The following is a 25695-nucleotide window of genomic DNA, read 5'->3' on the forward strand; positions in this document are numbered from 1 at the left end:
ACTGGAACACCGAGGTATATCGCACCAAACTCCTAATACTTTTGAAATAAATGAAAGTTAATCCTAGGTTAATTTTTTTTAAATGTTACTCCAAGACATATTAAGAGAGATTGGACTTTATTACTGGGATTAGTCATTGACTGATGAAAAACCCACCAAGAGCTTAACTCCGAAGCTAATTTAAAATAAAGAACAGTAAAATTATCAGAGACCGCTAAACAAGCAATCATAAAATCATGTGCCTTTATAGAGTTTGAATCTGCAGTCTTGGCACATATCTTTAACCATTAGACCACTAGATCAATATGGTCTATAATTTCTGCTGTGCTTTGGAAAAAGAAATTGGAGATAAAATTGAGGGTACAAAAGACAAAGCTTTAATCAGATGCAAAGAAACAGTATTTGACAAATTAGTGGAAAATATTTTAAATTGCTCCAAATAAGGGCAAGTCCACTATCACTGCACTGAAGTTTGACAATCTATAGGCCTTTCATGATAGTCTCCAAATGGATTGTTCGAAACATACAGCAGGAAAAATATAATGTGTAATGCAGACAAATACTAAAGTGACAAGTCTTGTAAGCAAATACAGTGAAAATTAAACATTTGAGAGCAAATGAAAACTTACACCCCACCACTTAAAGTGTTATCTTCAAAACATCAAGGAACAAAAAAAAGAAAAAAATAAGATGTGATATACAAATCCTCTCAAAAACTAACAATATTTGATGCAATTAAGGCATAGTCTTCATTCTAAAACATGAGAAGATTATGTGGACGGGTGCTAGTGAAACTATTAGAAGAAGGCTTAGTTGGTGCTGAAGTGCTCTTGAAACAAAATCAGAATCTCTTTGGCTGATAAGGAACACTCCTGCAAATCCTGGATTACATACTATTATCGCATAAGGAAAAGACACTAACACTTAATTTACTTTGAAAATGGATAAATACTTGGTCTCTGATGTAAAATATAAATAGCCAATATTTTAATCAAATGCAAAGCAGTCATCAACAGGTAAAAAAAAAAAAAGGAGGCTAAATGGAAGATTTTTCTTTGCCCTTATTTTTGTTTATCTTGGACGCAAGGTTATGCTCCTGGCTCGTATAATTGTTTGGCTCAAAATCTGCTTTAAAACATTGAGTGCAACTGTATGCTTAATGGGGTTTTTGCTGCATTTTTCAAAGCATACACATTTCATTCAAACCAGACAAACTTGGTGGCAAATAATAGATCCTCATCTGTAACCCCCATTGGCTCTGCTTCGATACGCTGAAATTTATTCAGGAGTCGTCTCTGACCCCTCGCTCTTCAGATCGTTCTCCTCATCGCTATCCACACCCGAACGTCCAGCTGTACGACGTACATTTACAGAGAAATCTCCACGCCTAGAGAAGATAAAAATAACCTTAAATGTGGCGTACAAATTTACTGAATTTTCCAGTCCATGTCAGTCATTTCTCATTTTAAAAAGCAATGTTTGTGTAGGAATGATGATATAACAAAGCAGCAGAGCACGCACCTGAGTTTGTTCTTTAGGGTGCTGACCTCTCGGTTCATAAGACTAGCAGATTCTGTGGCATCTTCAAGTTCTCTCTGCAGCTTCCTGCGGGAAGCGTTAGCTCGAGCCGCTTCCTCCTCAGTTTCTTCTAGCTGTCTCTTCAACTGCTTCATACGAGTGTTCAGCTTCTCAGTCTGACCAAGAGGAAGGTTTCATCATGAACGGAATTCAAAATACTGATTACCGTACTTCCACCATTAAGAGTAAAACTTTAACTCGTAATAATGTTGCTATTTTATGGTCACAACAACAAAACAGTGCTTGGATTTAAATTAGCTGTACTTGTACAAGTGGACGAAATCACCTTTGATTGAGAATATACAAAAGATCAAATTAAGACTTGTTCTTGGCAGTATTTTGAACATGCTTGCTGTATTATAAATTGAGTGTAACACCTACCTCATTTTTGTATTGCTCAGCATTGCGTCGCTCATCATCAACCTGGAGTAAGATCTCTTTGAGCTTCTTCTCCATACGCCGCACCTGTTTTGTTGACTGCTGCCTCTCCCTGACAGGTAGTAAATGAAGTTTGGTTTTAAGAGAAAGTAAATCACAGAGGAAAGCTGCATCAGGTTAACATACTAATAATAAATACCTTTCAACACAAGCGGACAACTGATACTGTGGGATTTGAGGTGTAATTATGCTTTTTATAACACAAACCATCTCGAACATCACTTACTTAATCTCAACGTCCAACTGCTCTTCGAGCTGTGGGATCTTGACCTCCAGGGCAGTGATGGTCGACTTGTACTTGCTCTTCACAGTTGCCTCCAAATCCTGAAGCTTCTGCTTTAGGTCCTTGTTCTGGCGGTCCAGCTGAGAGCGCAAACCCTCCAGACGCTGACTGTTACCACGCTCTGCAGTCAACTCCACTGTAACCTGCTCAGCCTGACGTTGAACCAAAATAAAGCCACAGAGAGTCACAAACACTGTTTGAAGTGTTCCCAATCTCAGTCGTCATCTCATGAAGCTCTCTGTACTCTACCTGCAGTGTAGCTTTCTTCAGTCGATCACTGACCAGTTCCACATTGAGATGTTCTTCCTCAAGTTCCTCCTCAAGCTGAGCAATACGTGCCTCCAGTCTCCTCCTCTCGTCGCTGCTCAGCGAGCTGATGGAGAAAAAGTATACACTGATTTAAACCACTGAACCCAGTAAGATACCCAATACACTTGGTGACTGACTGTAATGCAGGATACCCTACCAAACAATACATCACAATAACAACAGGTTACTCACCTCTTAGCATTCTGGCTATTGATCTCATCCTGCAGCTCATCTCGCTCTTGTTGGATTTGTTTCTTTGCTCTATCAGCAGAAGCCAGATCCTACAGAGACAAAAATGTAAAACGTTTACCATATCTGTATTATTTTAAAAATATCTATTCTTTTCACCTACCAAACAAATTTACCCTAGTTGCTGATCAAACAAGACAAACCTCATGCAGCTGCATGATCTCAGCCTCCATGCTCTTGAGCTTGCGCTCATTTTCTTTGGCCTGGTTAAGAGCCTCATCTCTGGACAGGCGCAGATCCTCAAGCTCTCTCATCTGATCTTTCATCTGGGCCTGCAAACCAAGAGAGGAAATGACATGGATACCATATTGCATGTGCTCTAATTGTCATTTTATTCAAAATGCAAAAGTACAGATCTGACTTCTGGTTCTTGAAACCAGAAAATTGTTCCCACCACTACAACAGTGATGCATGCTCCTGTAGAATGTGTATGGGAATACCTGTAGTTTCTTGAGCTGTCTGAGGGCTTCATCTCGAGCCTTGTTGGCATTGTCAATCTGAGCAGCCAACTCTGACAGATCCAGCTCGAGCTTCTTGCGCACAGAGACAGCCTGAGACCGTTGTTTCCTCTCATCCTCAAGCTCCATCTCCATCTCGCGCACCTGACATATTCAAGCATAATGAGTAGTTTTGTATGATCTCCCAGTTTCCCAACATGCATCAGCATCTCATGGATTAACATTGCTTTGGAGAAGTCAGGCCGGCGAGGACATACCTGTTTGACTAGCTGCTTCCGTTTCTCCTCACCCTGCTCATCTCTGCTCTGCAGGTCTCTCTCAAACTGAGCTTTCATGGCCTGCAGGTTGACTTCCAAGCGCAATTTGGCATCTTCTGTGAGCTGCAGTTCATCCTCCAGCTCTTCCAGCTGAGTCTTCATTTCTGCTAACTGCTGTTCCATTCCTCGCTTGGCCCGCTCAAGTTCATGCACCTTAGAAGAATGAAAGATTGTGCACAATTCCGATAAGAGGTAATAAATCATAACCACCACTTTTACCAAACTGCACCATAACTGCCAAAAGCACACTGGATAATCATTTGCCCACCAGTCAAATTTATTAAATCAAATGATCCTAATGAAATCTTACCACATGCCAAAACCATTCTGCTTTACCTCAAAGAGCAAGACCTTCGGAGATTCTACATGTTCTATTAATGTAGGGCATAAGACTTCACAATTGATCTAATTCACTTACACAATCCTTAATGAATTACATCTTTAGAAATTAATAGATGTTTTGGCAATGTAGACAATATTAGCTCGGTTCCAAAACATTTAGCACATTGTAAGGATAATTGGTCAAATGTGGGCAGCTTATTAGGTTTTGGAACAGAGCTGTTGTCTTAAAATACATGTAATCCATGTAAAGTTTCACATACACTCTTGCCAGCATCATCTTTGGATGAAATCAGGTCCTCCATCTCGGTTTTGAGCTGCTTGTTGACCCTCTCCAGTTCATCCTTTAAGTCAGTAATGCCCTCCAACTCTCGAGTCAAATTCAGGGCTCTGGTCTCTTTCTCACGGGCCTCTGCCTCAGCTCGATCCCTCTCCTCTGCATACTTCTGAGAGATGTTCTTCTCCTCTGCCAGCATCTGCACAGATTGAGTCATTTTATCACTTAAGGCGACTGAACATGACTTTTTTTTAAACTTTATAGAAAAACACCAAGAGAAGTAGCATTCAAAATATGCAAAAAATATTCTACCTGGTCAAACTTCTTCTGTTTACGTTCCAGCTCCTGAACGGTTTGGCGCAGGTGAGCCTGGTCTACTAGGACATCATCTAGCTCCCGCTGCAGACGTGTCTTGGTCTTCTCCAGTTTATCGTAGCCGGCATTCCTCTCCTCCAACTGCTGCATCATGCTTTCCACCTCCCTCTGCAGTTTCTTTTTCCCATCCTCCATGCTTTCCAGGCTCTGGGCCTCTAGCTCAACCTTTTTCTTCAAGTCTGCCAACTGAGAAACAAAAACAGAAACAATAAGAACAGTTCTTTCAAACACAGACTGCTTCTTGATCAGCATAATCATCTAAAAGAACATGTCCACAGACTCAGGGGTGCACACACCTGAGCTTGAGCCGTGTGAAGCTGCTTTTCAACATTTTTCTTGCTCTCCTCTTCCTCCTCCAGCATCTCTTTCAGGTTGTTCTGCTCATCCTCCAGTTGCCGAATACGAGTGGAGAGCGCAAGCTTCTGCCTGGTCTCCTCTTCCAATAACACCTATCCACAGAGAAAATATAGAAACAATTTTGAAAAACCAAATCAGGTTTTATTTTTAAATCAGCAAAACATCTGTGAAAGTTCATCATTAAAGTTAGGGCAAGCAGGACTAATAACACTTGTGACCAATGGTCACTCAGCAACCATCAGTGACAAAAGTGTGGGAATTGTGCGCAATAGTGCCTGACCAAGTTGTACCTGTGCATCTTTAAGTTGAGATTCAACAGTAGAACAATCTTTTGCAGCTTTGATGGATTTGCTCTCCACCTTGCTCAGGGTGCCCTGTATAGCTTCAAGCTCCACCTAAACATTGACAAAATCATGATTTTCAAACTAGGCACAAATTTCCACTAAAACTTGCAATTATTCAAGTGTATCAAAATCTCTACAAGATCCTTTTAGTTTCAATACCTGCATCTTCGACACTTTATCAGCCAGTTCTTGTTTCTGTCTCTCACTCTCTCCATGTTTGACCTGTAGCTCCTGGAGCTGTGACTCTGCTTTCTTTCTGCGCTGCTCCGATTCATTTCTGCCTTGTGACAATGACTTAAGTTCGATCTGAAGTTCATTGCGTTCACTCTCCAGAGCCTGTTTAGCTTTTTCCACAGATGCTTTACCCTGAGGCATCCAACAGTGAAAGTTAGTCAACATTTTTCCACCGTTTGCTTTTGTGGATGTAAAGAAAATCCAGACTTCTCAGAGAAACACTACCTTAAAATAGACTGGTCAGATTTGAAGTTGTCATCTTTTAGAAAGTGCTAGATGCATACAATGTGAAACATTGCTACATTTTAAATTATAGTTCCACCTTCTTAAAAATAGCTTTAAAAAAAAAAAAAAAAAAAAAAAAAACCTGACATTCCAAATTTTCAAAGCGGCATCATTTACAGCCTCTATAGTTTAGAAGCACGTGGTCTCACCCTTTTGGCCTGCTCCAGCTGTTCATTGATCTCCTCAAAGGCCTGGTTGTGTTTCTGTCGCACTTCAACAAGCATCTGTTCATGTGAACGAGCCTCATCTTCCAGAGTCTTCTTCAGCTGAGACACTTCAGTCTCTCTCTTTGCCCTTCAGAAAGGAAGAAAAAACTGATATATAGGACTGCGCAGTAGTTCCTTCATTTTCCCATAAGATTCACATGCTACCCTTGCACAATTTACATCACAGATAATCCAAATGTAATTACCAATCATAAGTTAAACACAAAAGTACAGTTTGATGAAGCAAATATTTCTCAAATCAGTTCTTCCTTAGCCCAGACACTTTTTCTTCATGGCTAACCTGAGTTCCTGTTGAGCTGCAGTAGAGTCCAGTGTGTCCTCAAGTTCTGTCTTTAGAGCCTCTAGCTCTTCTCCCAGGTCCCTGCGGTGTTTCTCAGCTTTAGCACGAGCAGCTTTCTCCAGCTCCAGATCTTCCTGCAGCTCTGAGAGCTGGGCCTCCAACTCACGAATGTTCTTCTGGGCAGCATTCTTAAGTGCAGCTTCCTCCTCAATCCTACAGTAGGTAGTGGGGTTTCAAAAATGTATCAAGAAATTAAGTGTTATGGAAAGTGTTAGGCCTAAACGACAAATATGCACATGATGGACAGATGAAATAGAACCTTGCTAGTGCAGCCTGGAGCTCTTCCTCTTTCTTGGCCAGCTGAGCACGGAGCTCTGAGATCTGAGCCTGAAGCTCTGCAATCTGATCATGCAGCTCCGTAGAGTCGCCCTCCAACCTCCGTCTACTCTTCTCCAACTCTTGCCTCTGCTTCTCTTCCTTCCTTAAACGATCTAAAAGAGTGGACATGTAACATGTCAAAAAAAAAAAAAAAAAAAAAAAAAAAAAAAAAAAGTAAAGCTGAATGGAGATGGACAAAAGAGAACACTGCAACAACTATTTGTTGCTGTAAATGGATAGTTTTTTCCCCAATCAGCATTCCTGGACTGACTTTAGAGAGAAAAAGTTTTTAAAACCATTTCGAGGTCCTGAAAATGCTTACCCTCCAGGTCTGTAATCATGGCTTCATGTTTGTTTTTGAGTTTCTGCAAACTCTTGGATTTCTCTTCCTCTTCAGCCAGGTTAGTAGTGAACTCCGAAATTCTCTCCTCAAGCTGCTTTTTTTCCTGTAAGCATAGATGCCAACACACAACTATCAGGACAAACATTAAATAGTTTTGCAGCAGATAAATGGACACCTCATGCAGTCCCTGCAGGTGGGTGGGCATAATGGCTGACATACATATAGATACACTATTGCCGCGTTTCCACCACAGGAACTTTACCCAGGAACTAGGGACTTTGGCCTGGTACTTGGTGCGTTTCCACCGCAGGAACCCGGAACTTTTAGAAAAAAAAAACGGCCTTCAGAAAGTCCCTGCTGGCAAGGTTGTACTTTTTCAAAGTTCTGGAACTTTCGAGGGCGGGACTTCAACGCTAAACATCCTGATTGGTTGAGTTAACGCAGAATTGGTTGAGTTCAACCACCATTTATTTGGATCATTTTCAAAATATTACTGTTGTTGTGTCATGAAATGTAATTTTATAAGTGAAATCTCAAGTCTAGTTAAATTCATTTTTGGGAAACATTTTAGTTGTGAAATACTACTAAAGCATTTTTTGCATGTGTAACATTGCATTAATTTTCAGGAGCCAGTATCATATGGTGGAATCAGGACCAGGTTAAATTTCCCACCCCAATTACTGAATAATGAATTGAAACTACAATGATTAATGTAAAAGCGTAACACATTTGCTAGACCTTGTTAAGTTTGGCGTTTTGGTCATCAAGAACCATAATTTCCTCCTCTATCTTCTTCAGCTTGGCATCCATGGTGACTTTCTCCAACTGCAGCTTCTGTCTGGCAGCTTCCTCCTCATCCAGTTGTTGTTCCAGATCCTGGGATAGGATTTTAGGTTTTCAATAACAAGTGAACAGTAATCTCAATCTGAAACTCTAAAGCACCGATCTCCCAAATGCACACTATTTTATCAAACTTCCTCGCTTACAGAAATGTTCTGTTGCATCTTCTTCCTCTCCGTCTGAAAATGTGATACTCTCTCCTCCTCTTCTTCCAAGCGGGACTCCAGATCTTGTAGGATCTCCTCCAATTCCTGCTGGCGTACAGCAAGACGTGCCCTCATCTCTTCAGCCTCTTGACACCGCTCTGTCTCTGCCTGCAACTGCTCCTGCAGTGCCATCTTCTCTGCATTTAACTTTCACAAGGAAATATCGGATTAGGTTATGGACCCCCAAGAAAGAATACTGTAGGGGAAACACATCACACCCATATATACCTGCTGTTGTTTGGCCTCAAACTCTTTGAGCTGGTCCTCAGCATGCTGCCGTCTCTCCTTCATCTTAACCAACTCTTCTTCTTTAGCGACCATTTCCTCTTCCTGTCTGGTCACCTGCAGCAAAGGCTTCACCTGAAAACCAAGAAGTGGAGACATTTCTTCTAGATATCTTGCTCCAATAAACATACAGGTGAATGAATCTGGATGTGTACCTTGGTGAAGAGTCTCCACCAATTCCAGTTCCTGAGTTTCAAGTAGGCTGCACAGTTCCTTTGGATCACCCTCATGGCCGTTAGCTGCTGCTGCCTCTTGGCAAAGGCTCTGTATAAAACAAACCCCAGTTTATCACTGTCAAACTGTCCCTTTCAATTAACACTTGACCAACATCTTCAGTCCCCAGTTCTCCAAGACACTTAATTTATAGTTCTCAGCAGCGGCCAGAATTCTAATATTGGTGCATCCCTAAAAAAAAAACATTCAGCTCAAGTAATTTTTAGCACTTCAATCTCTGTTGTAGCTTGAATTTGTACAAATTTAAATCTTTACCTCCTAGCAACATAGCCTCTACACCAGGCCTGGAACGTGATAATGACATCCGTTATCTTCAGATCTCTCTCCTCTTCCAGGTGGGCAAGAACTCCAGCCCTGAAGAACACTTTACTCTGACCTATACGGAACAAGTTAGAATCCAGCTCTAGGGCTTTGATCTGAGTGAGAGAGAAAAAACATTATACATGTGACTGACAACAAGTTAACATTTTTAACTAAACATATCAATTGTCATGTGTGCATTGACTCTTACCATGAGGACACAGGCCTGCTTTCCATCCATAAAGCCCTTGGGGATGGCATTTGGTGAGAGGATCTCATATCTGAAATTATATTAGGGGAGAATAAATTAGAGACTAAAGATGATTTTAAAAAGTCTAGATACCTAATCAAACAAAAACAACTATATATGCATTATTCATAGTGTACAAGCAGGCGGAATACTGATTCTGGAAAATCCAAATACCTTTGTCTGAACTCCTGGAAGACAATGCGGTTGGGAAACCCTTGTCTACAGATCCGAATTCCTTCCAGAACTCCATTACACCGTAGCTGATCTAGAACCAGATTGTGTGCCAATTTACCAGCCTAGAGGAGAAAAGCAGTGACGTAAACTGTTAGAGGCCTCAAAAGGCACATGAGCTATCAGGCTGCACAAACATGTTGAAGAGTCTCTTCACACCTTCTTCTCATGATTGGGGATGATGCATCGGACAAAGTTAGGGTTGGTGTTTCTGAGAGTGGTCATCAGATTTGCCAGCTGCTCTTTGTACAGCTGTCCTACTGTACGGAACATTCCCTTGCGAGTCTTAACGGCTCCATGCAAGGATTCAGCCATTCCCGCCACTTTGTCCAATCCCACAATTCTGTCCACTGATGAAAACAATGAAAAACAAAACATTATGCCGGAAACTAACAAAAGAGTTGAGACCACTTTTCACATTTATCTGTGGAGTCATTTAGTGTCCAGGGTGAATAGTAGCAGACCACCTGCAGATTACACACTGGCAGAATCAGACTCACTTTTCTCTATGACGACCTAAAAGCCTGACAAACAAGAGCTCAATGCAGCAGGTGGATTGTCGTCAAATCTCGTTTATATTAGTGAGAGTAATTCTCAAATGTATTATTAATAATAATAAAGCTCAAAATGCCATCAAATAAATCTACTGGATAATCATCTACTCAAAGTGTCATACCATCCTTCCAGAGCTCTGACACAAACTTGTCAGATGATTGGTTGAGTAGAGTAGCCACATTGTCATTAAGAGGGTCCATGTTTTTCATTAGCCATTCATTTGCCTTGTAATCAACCTGTAGCAGACCAGACAGACACATGCGTTCACTTGCCCACCTCATCAGTTTCCACAGACATTGCTTATCCAGTATGACATCATGATACAGACATCCAGAGTATCAATTACTTTACAAACATGAGAAACTAATCTTGTTCAAATAATGTTTAAGACCCATAATGGCTCTTACTTTGCCAGCATAGTGAATGATACAGAAGTCAGCATCATCTTTGAGCTTCTTGGGTTTCTGGAATTTGGAGTTGTTGCCCAATTCCTGAACAACTTTCTCCACAAAGGATTTGTCTGTGGCTTTCGGGAACCAGCACTCCTCATCCAACAGAGCCAGGATTCCTGGAGGACCAGTCTGAGGGGGATGGGTGGAGGGGAAAATGAAGCCAAAAAAAAAAAAAATCATGGAATTAAGGAGGATTTGAGACAAGCAAAAAGAAGCTGGGGAGTTTGAAGAGGAAAGAATAAACCTACAGTCTTCTCAATGAGTTCGATGCAGGGCTGCAGGTCGAGACCGAAGTCGATGAAGCTCCATTCGATGCCTTCACGCTGGTACTCTTCCTGCTCAAGGACGAACATGGTGTGGTTGAACAGCTGCTGAAGCTTCTCATTTGTGTAGTTGATGCAGAGCTGCTCAAAAGAGTTCAGCTACAGAGAGAGACAGAATTTGAAAATCAAAACTGTTATGCTAGAATGGAGGCACTCAAAAATAAAACATCTAGGAAATTCTCATTTTTCCCACAACCCTTTCACACCTCAAAGATTTCAAATCCAGCGATATCCAGGATTCCAATGAAAGAAGCTCCCTGGCGCTTGGTCTTATCTAAAGCCTTGTTGATGCGCATAACCAGCCAGCGAAATAGTCTCTCATATGTGGCTTTGGCCAAAGCCTCCACTGCAAACTCAGCCTGCTCTTGAGTCTGAGCCTTCTGAACGCAATCACGACCCACTTTGATGCGTGGCGTGAGAATGGCACGTGTGAAATCAGTCACATTCATGCCCAAGAGATGGCTCACCTTCTGGGCAGCTGATAAATGAGAAAATGGGTACTTAAAAATCTGAAAAGATGACTGATTTCACTCTAGAATAAACATCAAGTATAACAAGAATAAACCAAGCTGGGATTAATTTGTAGTGCATGTTAAAAAAGAAAGAGAAACCTGTGTTATCGGGCATGGAGGCTTGGTCAGTGTTGCGTTCCTTTTTAAAACTCATGTTTCCCAACTGCAGTACAGCAGATACTACCTTCAAAAGACCTGGGACATAATAACAGAACTCATTACATTTCCTCAGACTAACGCGCCACCTCAACCAAAACCACAAACTTTAAGTTCATTCCGTATAAGGATAACTACAAAGTATAGTTCAACACAGGAAAGCTTGACAGTTTCTCATGATGGCCTGATTCAGGAAAGATGCCACACCTTTAGGCGATTACGAAATACAGATGAATGAATGTCTTGTTTGGGTCTCCATACCTGTCTGCTCCTCCTCAGGGATGCCCATAATCCTGAAGGCATCTATGGTTTCAGCAAACAATTCTTTATCCTGTTGTCCGGGGATTGTAACATTTCCATTTGACAGGAAGCGGTACTTCTTGTAGTCCTCTAGGCACAGCTCAGCTGTAGAGTGGAGAATAAACTTTAAAACTTTACACAGAGATTAGTCCTAGAGTATATTGCACTGTCTCATGGGTATTCAGTGTTAAAGTTAAGTAAACGGTGTATATTCACAAAACCCAGTAAGGGTTAAGTTTGTTAATGGCACAAGATTGTTCTCACCACGCAATTTGTCTCCTGCTCCTGTCAACAAGTAATAAAAAACATGGAAGGCCCGTTCATCTTTGGCCTGTCTGATTGCACGAGACTTCTCTAACAGATCTGAAAAATGCTTGTTAGGGGATTAACAGAATAAGATGAATACATTCTGCATGAGAACATTAAAATAGAAATTGTTAGCCTGTTAATATTTTATAGTTTCCTAAATGTTTCAATCAAAGGATACAGGTCTCAATATTGGCTCCAACGATGTAACCGTTGACATCAAAGTTTATCCTGATAAACTTTCCCTGGGAATTAATAGCTTATATTGATTCATGTCGACATTTATGACCTTGGGACCTTCTAAGAGAAGTCAAGTGGATTTTTGTCTGTGCAAACTTACGAATCGAGAAGAATTATCGTTTTTCACAGTCTTGGCATTGCCAAAGGCCTCCAGAATTGGGTTAGCCTGGAGCAACTGTTTCTCCAACTCCCCCTGACAGACAAATAATTGATTAGATGGAATTAAGAGAACATTAAGAGTTACAACAACAGGAACTATTAGTGATTAGTGACTACATATCCCGAAACAAAGTTCCCAAACCATCAATACTCCGTAGACCCAGATCATTTATTTGCAAATGAAAGTTTTGCTTGAGGCTGAAACCTGATGCCCATTTTTGCAGTTGAGCACATTCTTCCATTACATTTATAATGCTTAAAAACCATTCTTGCATTAAACTTTGCTCCACACCAGTGTTAGAATATGCATTCGCTGAAACCGTTAAGAGACTTTGCAACATAAATCAAGCCTGTAGACAACAGTGATCAAATGACCAGAAAAGAGGGGTTGGATGTGATGGTTAGACAGAGAGGAATGGGGAAGGCGTATAACTCACATGTGACAGGGTGACACTGCTCTGGAGGATGAAAAAGAGAGAAAGTCTCAATATGGGCACAACTTTTTTTTTTTTAAGGGTTTAGTGTATTATCAACCATGAACAAATATGCAGGTATTCACAAAGTCATTAGAAATCCAGTGGGAACAGGTCTAGGTCTGATATAGAAATGTTCAAGAAATTTTTACTTCCTGGTCGAGGGAGAGCGAATGAAACCAGTTTCAAATCCATAAAGAAAAACGGAGAAAGAGTTTTGACAGGAAAAATGGAGGATGAAAAACAGGAAGAGATAAAACTAGTATCAACAAGACATTTGTCATGAAGGGGGCTGGAGACAATAGCTGATGTTAAAAATGGATGTGGTTATTTATAATCAGCTCCGTCATGACAATCAGCACTCATCTGTCAGCTGTGCACGCAAATGAACATTTGCTCGTGAATGACTGGCTTCCCTGTAGTGAACATAGTGAGAAAGAAGGGGGTTTATACTCACTTGATCTTTCTTTGTTTTGAAGGATGACGCTACAAATGCAAGGTACTGAATAACTTTTTTGGTGTTTTCTGTTTTTCCAGCACCAGATTCACCCCTGGGGAAATATTAATAAAGAATATGTTTTTTTTAGAGAACACCATGCTGGTTATTTTGATATTTTATTTTGGTACCAGTATTTTAGAAGTTCCAAGTCAAGCTTACGTGCACAGTATGGACTGATCCTCACGATCTAAAAAGATCAAGAAAAAAGAATTAACAGCATATTGCATAACCAGGGGTGCCATTTTGGCATGAATAAAAGGTATCAGTTGTGCAGTTAGCATTCTCACCCTGCATCATGCTCCTGTAGGCTGTGTCTGTGATGGCATAGATATGAGGGGGCATCTCATGCCTCTTTTTGCCCTTGTACATCTCAACGATCTCTTCCGTGTAGATAGGCAAATGCTTATATGGGTTTATAACCACACAGAAGAGCCCAGAGTATGTCTGAAACAATGATTTACACATGACATTCTTCATAAAGTGCTTGAAGCAGATTGACTTCCAGATAACAAGTCACAAATAACCCAACATTAAATGATTCTCTGGGAGTAATGAAACAGTTATGCATTATCCACAAGTTCTCTGCATAGTCAGCATGTTCATTTGTTAACCTGCCAGTAAATGCACAATATCACAGCTTGAACATCACAAACGTGCAGTTCAGACAGACTTACATAGATGAGCCCCGAGAAGTACCTCTCCCTCAGGTTGTGCAGAACAGAGGCTTCATTCAGGCAGGTGAGCTCCGCCATATCTTCCACCTTGCTGAACTTGGGTGGGTTCATCTTCTGGATGTCATCTTTGTTCACCTTGATCTTCTTGCCAGAGTCCATCAGCTCCACAAGACACTCATCTCCAGACTCCTCTTTGACGGAGCCAGCCTCAAAGCCAAGCTTCTCTGAGGGAACCCACACCAGCTTCTTGGAGGCCCAGTCCGCCTGGGCCAAAGGGTCATTGATGGTATTGCGGTCGGCATAAAGGAACTTCTCTGCATCTGACATTTTGGCTACATGCAGGGGAAAAAGTGAAAGTATTAAGATTTTCTGTGGTTTTAAAATATTAAAAAGTTACACAGGATAAACCAAATAAGATGACAAATGTTCAGGGAAGAGGATTGGAGAATTAAAACTAGCTTTACGACATCTAGATGTTCAAGCATCTGACACCAGTATGTGTCAGACCAGGAAACATGTCAACCAAACCTGCGCAGGCTTCTGGACTGATACTGTGCTATCAACTCTTTTGCTTCCCCAATTTTATTCCTTCCCTTTCCCTTACCATTTATTCCATACGGAGTCAAATTTCTTTAACTAATAATTATAGAAATTCCATAAATTCCCAACACCCAAATTAGAACCCCAACAATAAGTTTTAAATTCATACAGTATTTTCAAATAAAAGTACTTGATAATGTACTTTTTGTGGCTAGAAACAAAGACTGACTCGTTTGGGACCATTTTGAACAAATAAAAAAATTACCAATTACAAAATTTACAAATTAAAGATTCCCAAAACTTTTATACTTTTATAATTCATTTATCATTTTTAAAATTTAATAGTACAACGCTATCTTATGTTAGTATCTTGTGAATTCTGAAAAATTATATATGTGCACCGTTCAGAACAGTTGCAATAAAATTATGTGTAAATGAGACCCCCTGTTTCCATGTTACCATCACATTTATGGTGCCAGGATTACACAGCTAGTGGATTCATTCGTTTGCATTGCCATACAAGCATCTATGGCTATTTTCATGGCAAAAATCAATGTTACTTAGACAAATAGCAGTAACACACAGCAGCACTCCAAAATGCTAATGTGCAATAAAACTGACTTAAAGGCACTTTTAGTGAGGGTCTATCTTGCTGATGCAAACATACACAAGCTCCTATTACGGCTCTGAAGGAGTAATTCCTAAACAAGTTTGGGCAAAGACCATTTCATTACCTGCCCCACCCTGCAGAAGGCACCAGAACTCTGAAATTCAGGAGAACTCCTTTATTTCTGTAAAAAGTGCAATTATGTAACCTAATATGGCTTAAACGGCACTATGCATTATCAGAAATGTTTAATCACTGTATCACAAGAGACCACTTAGAAAATATGAAATGGGCAAATACTGAAAGAAACATCAGAAGTCTGATAAATTATGCAAGGTTTCTCTTTAAAGAAATATAGCCCATGCTGTCAAAGTCTAAATGGATAAATTCTAATATGCATAATATGAATATCAGAGCAATGTTACTTAAGGATCAATTTAGAAGCAAAAGGCTGTAAAAGATCTAGATGCAGTCAAGCCTAACTGCACAAATTTACTGGGAGTCAGTTCAATACCACTCAAAATGGTCAGTGTCTGCCATTTTGGGGTGTCTATAGTACATGGTTAATAACGTCACATGAATACAGCATTTCAGTATCTCAACAGACTTTTGGGGAGTATATTTTTCTCTAACTCTGAGGATGCAGTTAAAATATACTTGTAATATATATATTACCAGTAATGCATATTACTGCAAAATTTGCAGCCAGTTACCACTAAAAGTTCTTAAAAAAAACAAAAAAAAAACCTCTAATATTGACAATTATAAAAGTGTTTGTTGCAAATCACAACAAGTGCCATTTGTAATATTCCTGAATAAATAATACAATTTAAATTTAAGTAAGTAGAACAAGGAATAGGACTCAAAAAAAAAAAAAAAATTAAATGGTCAGTCATATGGCAGTGTCCTACATAGATCAATTCCTCAGGGGCAAGGAAAAGAAGGGTTTCTGGGATTCAAAGTTCTCTGCCTATTCAAACATTGAATATATTTACTGCCAGCACCCTCTAAACATTTAAATCTGCCAATCAATCGAACCTGACAGAAAGCAAGCCAAAGTGGGGAAAAGATGCTAAGTGATGTGCAGTGATACCATTAATTGGCACTCGGAGCATCAGAGAGGCATCTCGAAAGGGAAAAGAGAGGACAACATCACAGCTTTAGTGTACTGTTGAGATGGAGTGAGTGTTAGAAGGATAAGGAGATTAACAGGGTGTCATCTCGGTCTGCAAATTCATTAACAGCTTAAATACAGTCACTATGATTAAATGCAGAATGACAGCATGTGCCCGTGCACATGACATGCACCTCTGTTGGGTTTCATCCGATTATACAAGAACAAAAATAAAAGGAACAAACTAAGGAGTTCGTTATAGTACATGTAAGTGACAAAAAGAGTTGGACAATCATGGTTTAGCAATGAGGAACAAAACAACCACCCATGACAGAACAAAACGTGAAAAGGTTTCTTGAAATTGTTGATATCCTCACTTAGCTTGAAGCTTTAATGCAAGACCTTAGAAGGCAACGTGTTAGGGCTTGCGGTCTGAATTTAAAACTTATATATATATATATATATATATATATATAAATAAAAGAACAGGAAATGGACTCAATTTGCATTAGAAGGGGTCATATGACGCAATTAAAAAATCCTTTCTCTTTGGCGTGTTATAAGCTCTTGGTGCATAAAGATCTGTACAGTTGCAAAGACTAAAGTCTCAAATCCAATGAGATATTCTTTATAAAAGTCAACCACACCCCCCTAAAATGGCTCGTTCTAACACGCCCCCACATGTCTACATCAAGATGTAGGAAGATTTGCATAACGCCACCCAGATGTTCATGCAAAGAAAGAAGGCTTAACTTATTCTGGCTGTAGTATTGTTGTTGCAACACCACAGTGTTGTGGAGATGTGGTGTTTCTCACTGTGAAAGCGTAACTACTTTGTTTGGCGTTCCAAAAGAGGACTATATTCGCTCCGTCATGCCTACAGCTGTTCTATGCTGGTTGCTGAGGAAATACATCAACTCCGTGCTGTGGATCGCCGGAGCAGCTTTCACCATGGATGAAGCATGATCCATCCCAGGGTCATCACATGTGGTTGCCACAAGCTCCTCTGTCAAATTCGCCGGCTGCGCTGTTCTCAAGCGGTCCTCTGCTCACTCAACCTGGCCATGTGTGACGCTGTGTTTCGTTGTGAAACGAAACTACTTTGTTTGGCTTTCCAAAAGAGGACACGACTAGAAATCAGTGGTTAAGTTGTCTTTACAACACTGTTCCAGAACAATTTGACCCAAATATTTAGATGTGTGTAATGCATTTTATCGTGAACGGTTTCCTAAACTGTCGGCTGTTCTGACTCACAGACGGTGAGTTTTTTTTATATTTAAAGAATTTGCCACTGAGGAGTCAAACATGAGTTTTAAGCAGTGTAGAGTAACACTTATTGTTTGTCATTTCTCTGATTACAAATTCAGACATTGTTTTGTTTACGCAGCACAATGCAACGCAATGTGTAAAAAGACAGTGCAAGTCATTATAATCAGTAATTATGTCCCCACTGGATGTGACAAATGCTTCATTTGTAATAGGTTTTATTGGTTTTGTCTCTTTGCGCCAGGAGACGGCATCACAGTATGGTGAAGGGCATAACATTTTCATCATATGCTTGAGGTATTCAGCCAATCACAATGCACTGGGATAGCTGGCCAATCAGCGCACACCTCACTTTTCAGACAAAGAGCCTTGTAAAAAGCAAGGGGTTTCAGAGAGGCTGGGCATAGAGGAGAAACAATAAATGTGCAGTGTGGAAAACAAGGTGTTTTTTTAACCTTAAAGGTGTTCTTTTTAGCAACATCATATGACCCTTTTAATTGTGCTTGTAATACTTCAGTCTGAATTTTAGTGTAGAAATTCAAACCTGGTTATATCTGGGCATCGGGACCACACACAAGACTTGGTAAAAGATCCTTCATATTATTATACAAATTTCTGTCCTGCCATCACAGTAGTCACCTGCAGTGCCATGCTTCATTTTATCCTTTCATCAGGTTGTTCTCTCATCCCACTGATCTTCTTGGCTTATGTTCAATCCTTGCTTCTAGTTCAAATGCCAACAGCTCTGAGATTAATTCAACAACACAAACACAGGAGACGCCAGTACTTACAGTGATAATTTTATGCAGGGCAAATTGAAAATAATCTAATGCAAAAGACTTCACAAAGACATTCACGCAACTTTGTTACTAGCATTGTGTCATGAGTTTAGGCATCTTGTTCAGAGTCTGATCTGAATGCGTGTCCTCTACTCCCTAAATTATGACTAGTTATCACTTCCTTTTCCCTGTCACGATATAATTTTATTGGCAGCATAGTTCCACGCGCGTGCACTGGCTGATTGTGCAGAACAGATACAGGTGCGCGTTCAGAGGAGAAGAACTGAAATGTCACCGAATATTAAAAGTTGACTCACCTGTTTTCTCTCAGGCGCCGTTTATTGAGAAGACCTGCTTTCCCCCAAATCTCCTGTTTTTATGGAGAATGACACGGGTGTGACAAAAATCTCTGGAGTTCGTTGCACTTTCGTGTTTACTCATCGGCGTTGTGCGCTCTAGTTTCCTCTCACTTCTCTCAACAAACTCCCTCTGACTCTTAAATCAGCTGTGTGGGCGTATCTACACAACGTCGACAACCCTAATGTCCCGCCTACTTATATGATTGAGCGCTTCTTTGGACGTGTCAATCAAAAGATGTGCTTTCATTGATTGGTCATTTCTTCAGCACGGCTATAATTGTGATCTAAAAAACCGTGATCCTACGTTAGGCTAGGCCAAGGGTAGCAAGTTCGGTCCAAGGGAGTCGCAGTCCTGCAGAGTTCAGCTTGAGCCCTAATCAAACACACCTGAACAAGCTCATCAGAATGTCTTCAAGGTTACTTAGGCTACAGGCAGGTGCCCAGTAGCTTCTCGGCAGGTTGAGGGGGTTTTCAGGGTTGGAGCTGCAGCTCTCTACCGAACTTGCCTACCACTGGATTAGGCTGAAATACACTGCAAACCTCTGATATAACATTTAAATTAAATGTAATATATTTGTGTTTTATATAGACAAAAAGAGGACTTAGAATTTAGTAAATTTTAAGCAGATTTGGATATTAAATAGGCACACAATATTTAAATATACAAGAAGAAAAACGATAAATATCGAAAATATGGGATTCAGAATATAATGCTGAGTTTGATTGCTGTTTTCAACAATTTTACATCGCAAACCTCTGACTTTCTATACTGAAGTTCCACTTAGCATTGTGCTAGGATTGCAACGAAAACATCATACAACTGACACGTTTTATTATTTAAATCACTTATATCATTGCACAGACACACAACAATCATAATATCCCATGTAGTAAAGAGAGAGTGTATGGACTGTTAGCCTAAATGCTGGTGGAGGGTGAAGGAATGCAGAGCTTTGCCTGTAACGTTACTCGCATTCCTGCACTGATATTCCCTAGTACATTTAAAAAGTCATACTGTGGAGGTAAACTAAGACCAGAGAGAGCAGGAGACTAAAGTGAAGGTATACTGCTATGAGTCACTCACAGGATATCATAAAACTATAAACACTAGTCAGGCGATAACTAGGATAAGCTGGTCATGGCATTTATAGATATTGCATTTTTCTGTCTGTGTCAGTTGAGATATGTGAATTCATTATCGTAAATGATGTTGCTGTTATTGGCAACAAAGTAAACAGATCTCCTCTACAGAAAAATCAAAAAGTCAAAGTTCAAGAAAGGCCATAAAGAGGGTCAGACAGATCTACGTAATCCAATGTGAAATTGACTTGTTTATACAAAATGTTATTTTACGGAAAATTATTAACAAAACGGAGGCTCACAGCAAGACAACTTGTATAAAGGACACTGACAAGTATATGTCTACCTGGCCTCAGGTGGGTTGATTCTTCCTTATAAGGAAGGAAGCAAGCACACAGTGAAAGGATGGGCTGTAGATTAAGAAGCGGTGGTTTTGGATTACCCATAACCCCACTGGCCCATCTTCCTTCTTCCTCATCTTCATCTGAAATACTCAGTGGCATGAAAGACGAAGAGATAATTTTCAAGAGAAGGCTTGTCGCTACATGACCACACACCAGATAAGCAGACAGTAAATGAGCTTTCTTAAACCTGCTGGTGTTTGCACATTGTTTGACTGAGTTCTGCTTCAAATACACTGGTATCTGTAATCTTATCCATAGTATGAATGCCAAACATGCGTAGGGTGCGTTACTTGATAGATAATGAAATGAAAAAGGTGGCTCGCTGACAATACCATTGTCTTCTTCTCATTCTGATGCAGTTTACTGTCATTTATACACAACAGAACTGAGAAAATTGAGATTTGTACATCACCCGAAAGCTGTATAAATAAGCTTTCCATTGATGTATGGTTTACAGATATATGAAAATCTGGAATCTGAGGGTGTAAAAAATCTAAATACTGAAAAAAAGTCACATTTAAAGTTGTGCAAATGAATTCTTAGCAATGCATATCACTAAACAAAAATTAAGTTTTGATATATTTAGGGTAGGAAATTTACAAAATATCTTTATGATCTAACATGATCTTTACTTAATATCATAATGATTTTTGGCATAAAATAAAAATCTATAATTTTGACCTATACAATACTTTTTTGGCAATTGGTACAAATATACCACAGCGGCTTAATACTGGTTTTGTGGTCCAGGGTCACAAATATTAAGCAGCACAACTTTTTCAACAGTGTTAATGAGTTTAAATTAGCATTATAATGATTTCTGAAGGACTGTGTGAAGCTAAAGACTGGAGTAATGATGCGAACATTTCAGCTTTACCATGAGAGGAATAAATTACATTTTAAAATGCATTTAAATAGAAAACAGTTATTTTAAACTGTAATAATATTTCATTATATTATTATTATTTTGCTTCATTTTGAATTAATTAAATAAACAGCATTAGAATACATAAGAGACTTCTTTCTAAAACACAAAAAAACATGTTAAGATGACATGCTTTTTAATGGGTATTGTATACAGTAATAATAAAGTTATATATAACTTAATAAAGTTTCACATTTATAAAATCTTTATGCACAATCACATTTCAGGTCCAGAGCCCTTAGGAACTTCTGTGAAGCCTGTGTATTTAGATAGTATCAAGTTTCATCAAGCACCACCAGAGGGCGATCTGCAATAATTATAAAACAAAATTCAGACCATTTCCTTTTAATTAAATGTTGATAGGAGGGCTATACCTGAACAGTCACATTCAAGCACCATGTTACATACAGAGGCTTTATCTCACTTCCTTCAGTGGATGAACTATGTAGAAAAATGTTGGCTTACAAAATAGCCAATAACATCAATAGACAAAATGTCTGACAACAAGCTTTACAGGATATTTTCAGTTTCACAATCTTAAAAAAAAAAAGTTCACAAATGATTATTTCACCCAAGTCTCTTGTACACGTTCTACAGTAAATTCTACAGAATGAAGTGTTTTAATGAAAACAGTAATTTCTATGTAAAATGCAAAAAAAAAAAAAAAAAAAAAAAAGAAGAAGAGAAGAAAAAGAGTTATTTACAAAAAAAAATGGTATAATCTTTTGTGAGACACGGACAGTTGGTAGATGTATCCCATCAACCTTAGGATGAAACCTGAGGTGATTTCTTAGTGTCTGGATTTTTGGTTCTGGATTATATCACTAAACTGACTTAAACTGTCAATAATTCTAGCAGGAAAATTCCAAGGGAAAACATTCCCATTTTATACAATGTAAGATATAAAACATTTGCTACATCCTGTACATATTCATCTCCTTCACATCCTGAAAACTTATTAAATATTTTAAAAACTGTCTCTGTACAGCTATTGATTCTCTATAACCCTATTTCTGAATAATGCAATAATTTGCTCCATGGATACTTATCTTAAATACTTAGCCATAAAAATAGTGCTAACAATCTATTTATTATCTTTCAAATATGCTTACTAGTAGTTTGCTACATCCTACCAATCTATATTTCCAAAAATAGAATCGATTTTCTTCTTTTAACTCCTAAATGTCAGTAGATGTTAATTCAAATCTTAAATTTCACAGTTGATATTCAGTTTCTGTATGGCTGTTAGATGAAAAAATCTTTTTAGAATGTACACAGAATATCTGGCATTAATAATGCAAATACACGGCAAATATACAGAGATGGAAGATTATTATCAGGTGAAACACTTTCCTTTAGTAAAAATAATACAAAACACCCACCCAAAAGATAAAAGACAGATACTATGAGGATTCCGACGAACATGGGGCTGTCATTTCAAAATAATCCCGATTCAAATGAGTGGCTATTGCTGTCATTGTCTCTGTCAGCCAGCAGGGGGCAGTAGAGGTGAGCGCGGGGAGGCCCTAGACCTGAGTGGAGTATGCTCTTGTGAGAGAGGGTCTAGGGCGAGCGCAGGTAGAATATTCTGAAGGCATGTCTAGACTGCGCTGGAGATGGAGCGACGTGAGTGGATGAGGACATCGGGAGGGGCGGGGGCCAGGTATGGCTGATGGTCATGTGATGCCTGTGTACAAAACCCCTGGAACCTGCTGAGGATAGAAAACAAAGCATTTCTGAAAGAGCGCAGAAGGGAGAGAACAGGGTCAAGGTGACATTTCACTACAGAGAGATGCAATCAGGGTCAGAAAATAAAAAAAATCCCACTAAAATGAACATAAATGCTTCCAAATTCAGCCATACACTGACCTAAAACAATTAGGCCTACAGCTGTTGCAATTAAAGTGAAATGAAAAATGGAGGAAAAGTGTTGATGGAATTCATTACATTTAAATCTGCTAAAGTGGCATCTGTTTATTTTTTAAGGTTTTTTTTTTGCCGCACTGAGCCCTGTGAGCTTAAAGGATGAAATGGCCAATCAGAAGCTTTTAGATTGGTCACTGATGAAAAGCTGAATTTTCTCATCATAAACTTCAAAGTGCAGATACAAATGTAATTAAGAGATTTATTTTGAAGTGTAGACAGCTTCAGCGATGATTACGAGAGTGTATAACTCATACTAGACTTTAGTCGTGGACTGATTTAGTAATGGGGAACGTCTTCACTTGCTTTCATTTATTCCCAGTGTGATTAACTGCTGTGTTAATAAAATAACAAGTGTTAAGTCTTGATTTTTGAATGTGTAAAAAGAAAAAAACTGTCATAAACTCTTCTTAGCTTGCTTATTTTGTGTAGCCAGAATGGTGTGCTGTTTCTCCAACATGAATTTGTTTAATTAATTTTATATGTAATTTTTTTTTAAGTAAACCGACTCTATTAATTAACTTCAATACACATTTGTAACAGACAGTGCCCTGTAACAGTTCCTGTATTTATTTTTTATTTTTTTTAATTTACATTTCTTTTGTGGGCTATTTGAATAATGCAATCGTGTAAATGCATGTATGCCACCTTTGAGCAGCATCATAAAATCAAATAAACATAAATCTCATGTCAGAGGCAGTTTCTGTTCCACTTCTGCAGTATAAATATGGCTTTTGTTGATGTTGATAAAATTTTATTATCTTTAGCAGGGGTTTTCAACCTTTTAGGACACAAAGTCCCTACATTCATCTAATTTCACTCAATGCCGCGACACATTCAGTGTCACATGATTACAATGATTTCTATTGTCTTTTGTCATGTTATGTCAGACCACTTTCATACAGACAAATTAAAAATATAAACAGCGTACTAAATTTAATGTGACGGCTAAGCCTGCTTTTCAGTCAGTTGAACCATTTTACCATCTGTAGTATTCTTTGTTTTTTTTTTTGTTTTTGCTCAAATTAAAGTGCACCAAATCTGCAGTAAGGGTAGAAAATTAATATTTCACTTGACTAGCTGGGAGACTATTCAAATTGCCCCCTCTAGAGGATTTGAAAAAAATACAAAACACATTTAATAAAGCAATTCTTAAAACTGTGTACACAAAGCCAAAAAATAACCATGGAAATCAATTCCATGGGGCACATGTTGCCTCTTAAGTAAAATGTTTATTTCTGACCTTGTATGCAATGCTTGCTAAGAATCTGGTAAATACAAGGAGACTATGATATTGTTCGGTATCTGAAGCACACCTATGATGCCTTAAAAATGTATAAATGTATAAAATAAAAACAATGCACCAAACTCCTCTTCAGAGCCAATAATATCAGTATTACCACATTCTGGATATATGATCCCATTATTCACGGCTATTTTAGAACCGCAAGTATGTGGGCAGCAGACCTCATTCAGCTGAAGAATAGGTACATTATTATACAGTACAGTTAGCTGTAAGCTCTTGTTTAGATTTCCCATGCCTTCCTGGTGTCCAATGCACCCACCCGTCACCCCTTACCTGAGGGCCACTTAACTTTTCGAGTGGACTCTCTACGCAGGGCATGGCCACCATGGGCACGTTGAGCGAGGGCTCCGGCCGTGGAAGGTACACAGGGGGCGGTAACGGTGGCAGCTGAGACTGAGTCTGCTGGAAGTTATTGATCACACATGTGACCTGGAGGTGAACCAAGAGCAAGGGTTATTAATAATGACAATAAAAACGTGCGAGGCATTTATACTACGAGAATGCAGGATCTGCCTTTTGTGGATGAAGGCTTTAATGCCCAGAGCATGTTCAGTCTTTGCATGGTTGTGATTGGACTTGATTTAAGAGGATGAAAGATGAAGTCTAAAACCAGTGGATTAGCTACAGACTCACTAAACATCTGAGTACTAGTATTAGCTGTTAAACAGGTGTGTGTTTCAGAGTAATGACCTGTTTCACCCTCTGACATGGCGTGAGACTTTGGCCGTGTCCCAATTCACATTGGATTTTTTTCAATTAGCTAGATGCTAATATTTGCCAATGCCAGCATGCAACAAAGGCTTCGAGATGCAATCTTATGAAGCAGATTTCAGCTATTGTGTAATTTTTTTAGTACATGCAATACTATATTTTTCAAAGGTTTGGGATCAGTAAGATTTTATATATTTCTGAAAGTCTCTTAAGCTCACTTAGGCTGCATTTCCTAGTTAAAATATACATTAAAATAGTAATATTGTGAAAAATTTTTACAGTTTAAAAAATGTTTTATATTTTCATATATTCTAAAATGCTATTCATTCCTGTGATTACTCCAGTTTTCTCACATGATCCTACAGAAATAATTCAAATATGTTTATTTGCTGCTCAAGAAACATTTCTTATTATTTTATGCTGCTAAATATTTTTTGTGGAAACCATAAACGTTGTATTAATTTAATTATTTACTGCTGAATAGAATGTTCGAAAGATCAGCATTTTTGAAATATAAATATTTTGTAACGCAATAAATGTCTTTACCATCACTTTTGATGTAAGAAATTCACATTTCTTATTTCTTCAAACTTTTGAACTGTTGTGTATGTTCTT

General features: G+C 39.0%; 2 protein-coding genes across 8 annotated transcripts in view; both read right to left on the minus strand.

The window, feature by feature from the left end:
• Positions 1-354: 354 nt before the first annotated feature.
• Positions 355-18897, minus strand: LOC113091733 (myosin-9). Its single transcript, XM_026257357.1, has 41 exons — positions 18690-18897; positions 14067-14398; positions 13680-13836; positions 13552-13579; positions 13351-13444; positions 12858-12878; positions 12362-12454; positions 12203-12266; positions 11980-12078; positions 11677-11820; positions 11359-11454; positions 10954-11225; positions 10673-10846; positions 10380-10553; positions 10094-10208; positions 9577-9767; positions 9361-9482; positions 9148-9217; positions 8892-9052; positions 8558-8666; positions 8346-8477; positions 8058-8264; positions 7810-7947; positions 7051-7174; positions 6670-6841; positions 6351-6563; positions 5993-6137; positions 5484-5690; positions 5271-5375; positions 4920-5072; positions 4561-4809; positions 4235-4447; positions 3573-3785; positions 3298-3459; positions 3001-3129; positions 2801-2889; positions 2549-2672; positions 2243-2451; positions 1960-2068; positions 1522-1694; positions 355-1387 (listed from the first exon to the last, which is right to left on the minus strand). Exons 2-41 carry the CDS (start codon positions 14391-14393, stop codon positions 1279-1281), a joined length of 5886 nt encoding a protein of 1961 aa, XP_026113142.1. The 5' UTR covers positions 14394-14398; positions 18690-18897; the 3' UTR covers positions 355-1278.
• A 2349-nt stretch (positions 18898-21246) lies between these two features.
• The window catches only part of LOC113091770 (phospholipid phosphatase-related protein type 5-like), a 45130-nt gene continuing 40681 nt past the window's right edge, over positions 21247-25695 (minus strand). For 2 of the 7 annotated variants that reach the window (XM_026257406.1, XM_026257423.1), the window contains 2 exons: positions 24659-24798; positions 21248-22852 (listed from right to left, as the gene is read on the minus strand). In XM_026257406.1, coding sequence (XP_026113191.1) covers positions 22741-22852; positions 24659-24798 — 252 coding nt within the window. In that variant the 3' untranslated portion in view covers positions 21248-22740. Of the gene's footprint in view, positions 22853-24427; positions 24437-24642; positions 24799-25695 lie in introns of all 7 variants that reach the window. The other 5 variants (XM_026257417.1, XM_026257431.1, XM_026257436.1 and 2 more) reach the window with 4 other exon arrangements.

Source organism: Carassius auratus, chromosome 6, assembly GCF_003368295.1.
Source record: "Carassius auratus strain Wakin chromosome 6, ASM336829v1, whole genome shotgun sequence".
Lineage (NCBI taxonomy): Eukaryota > Metazoa > Chordata > Actinopteri > Cypriniformes > Cyprinidae > Carassius > Carassius auratus.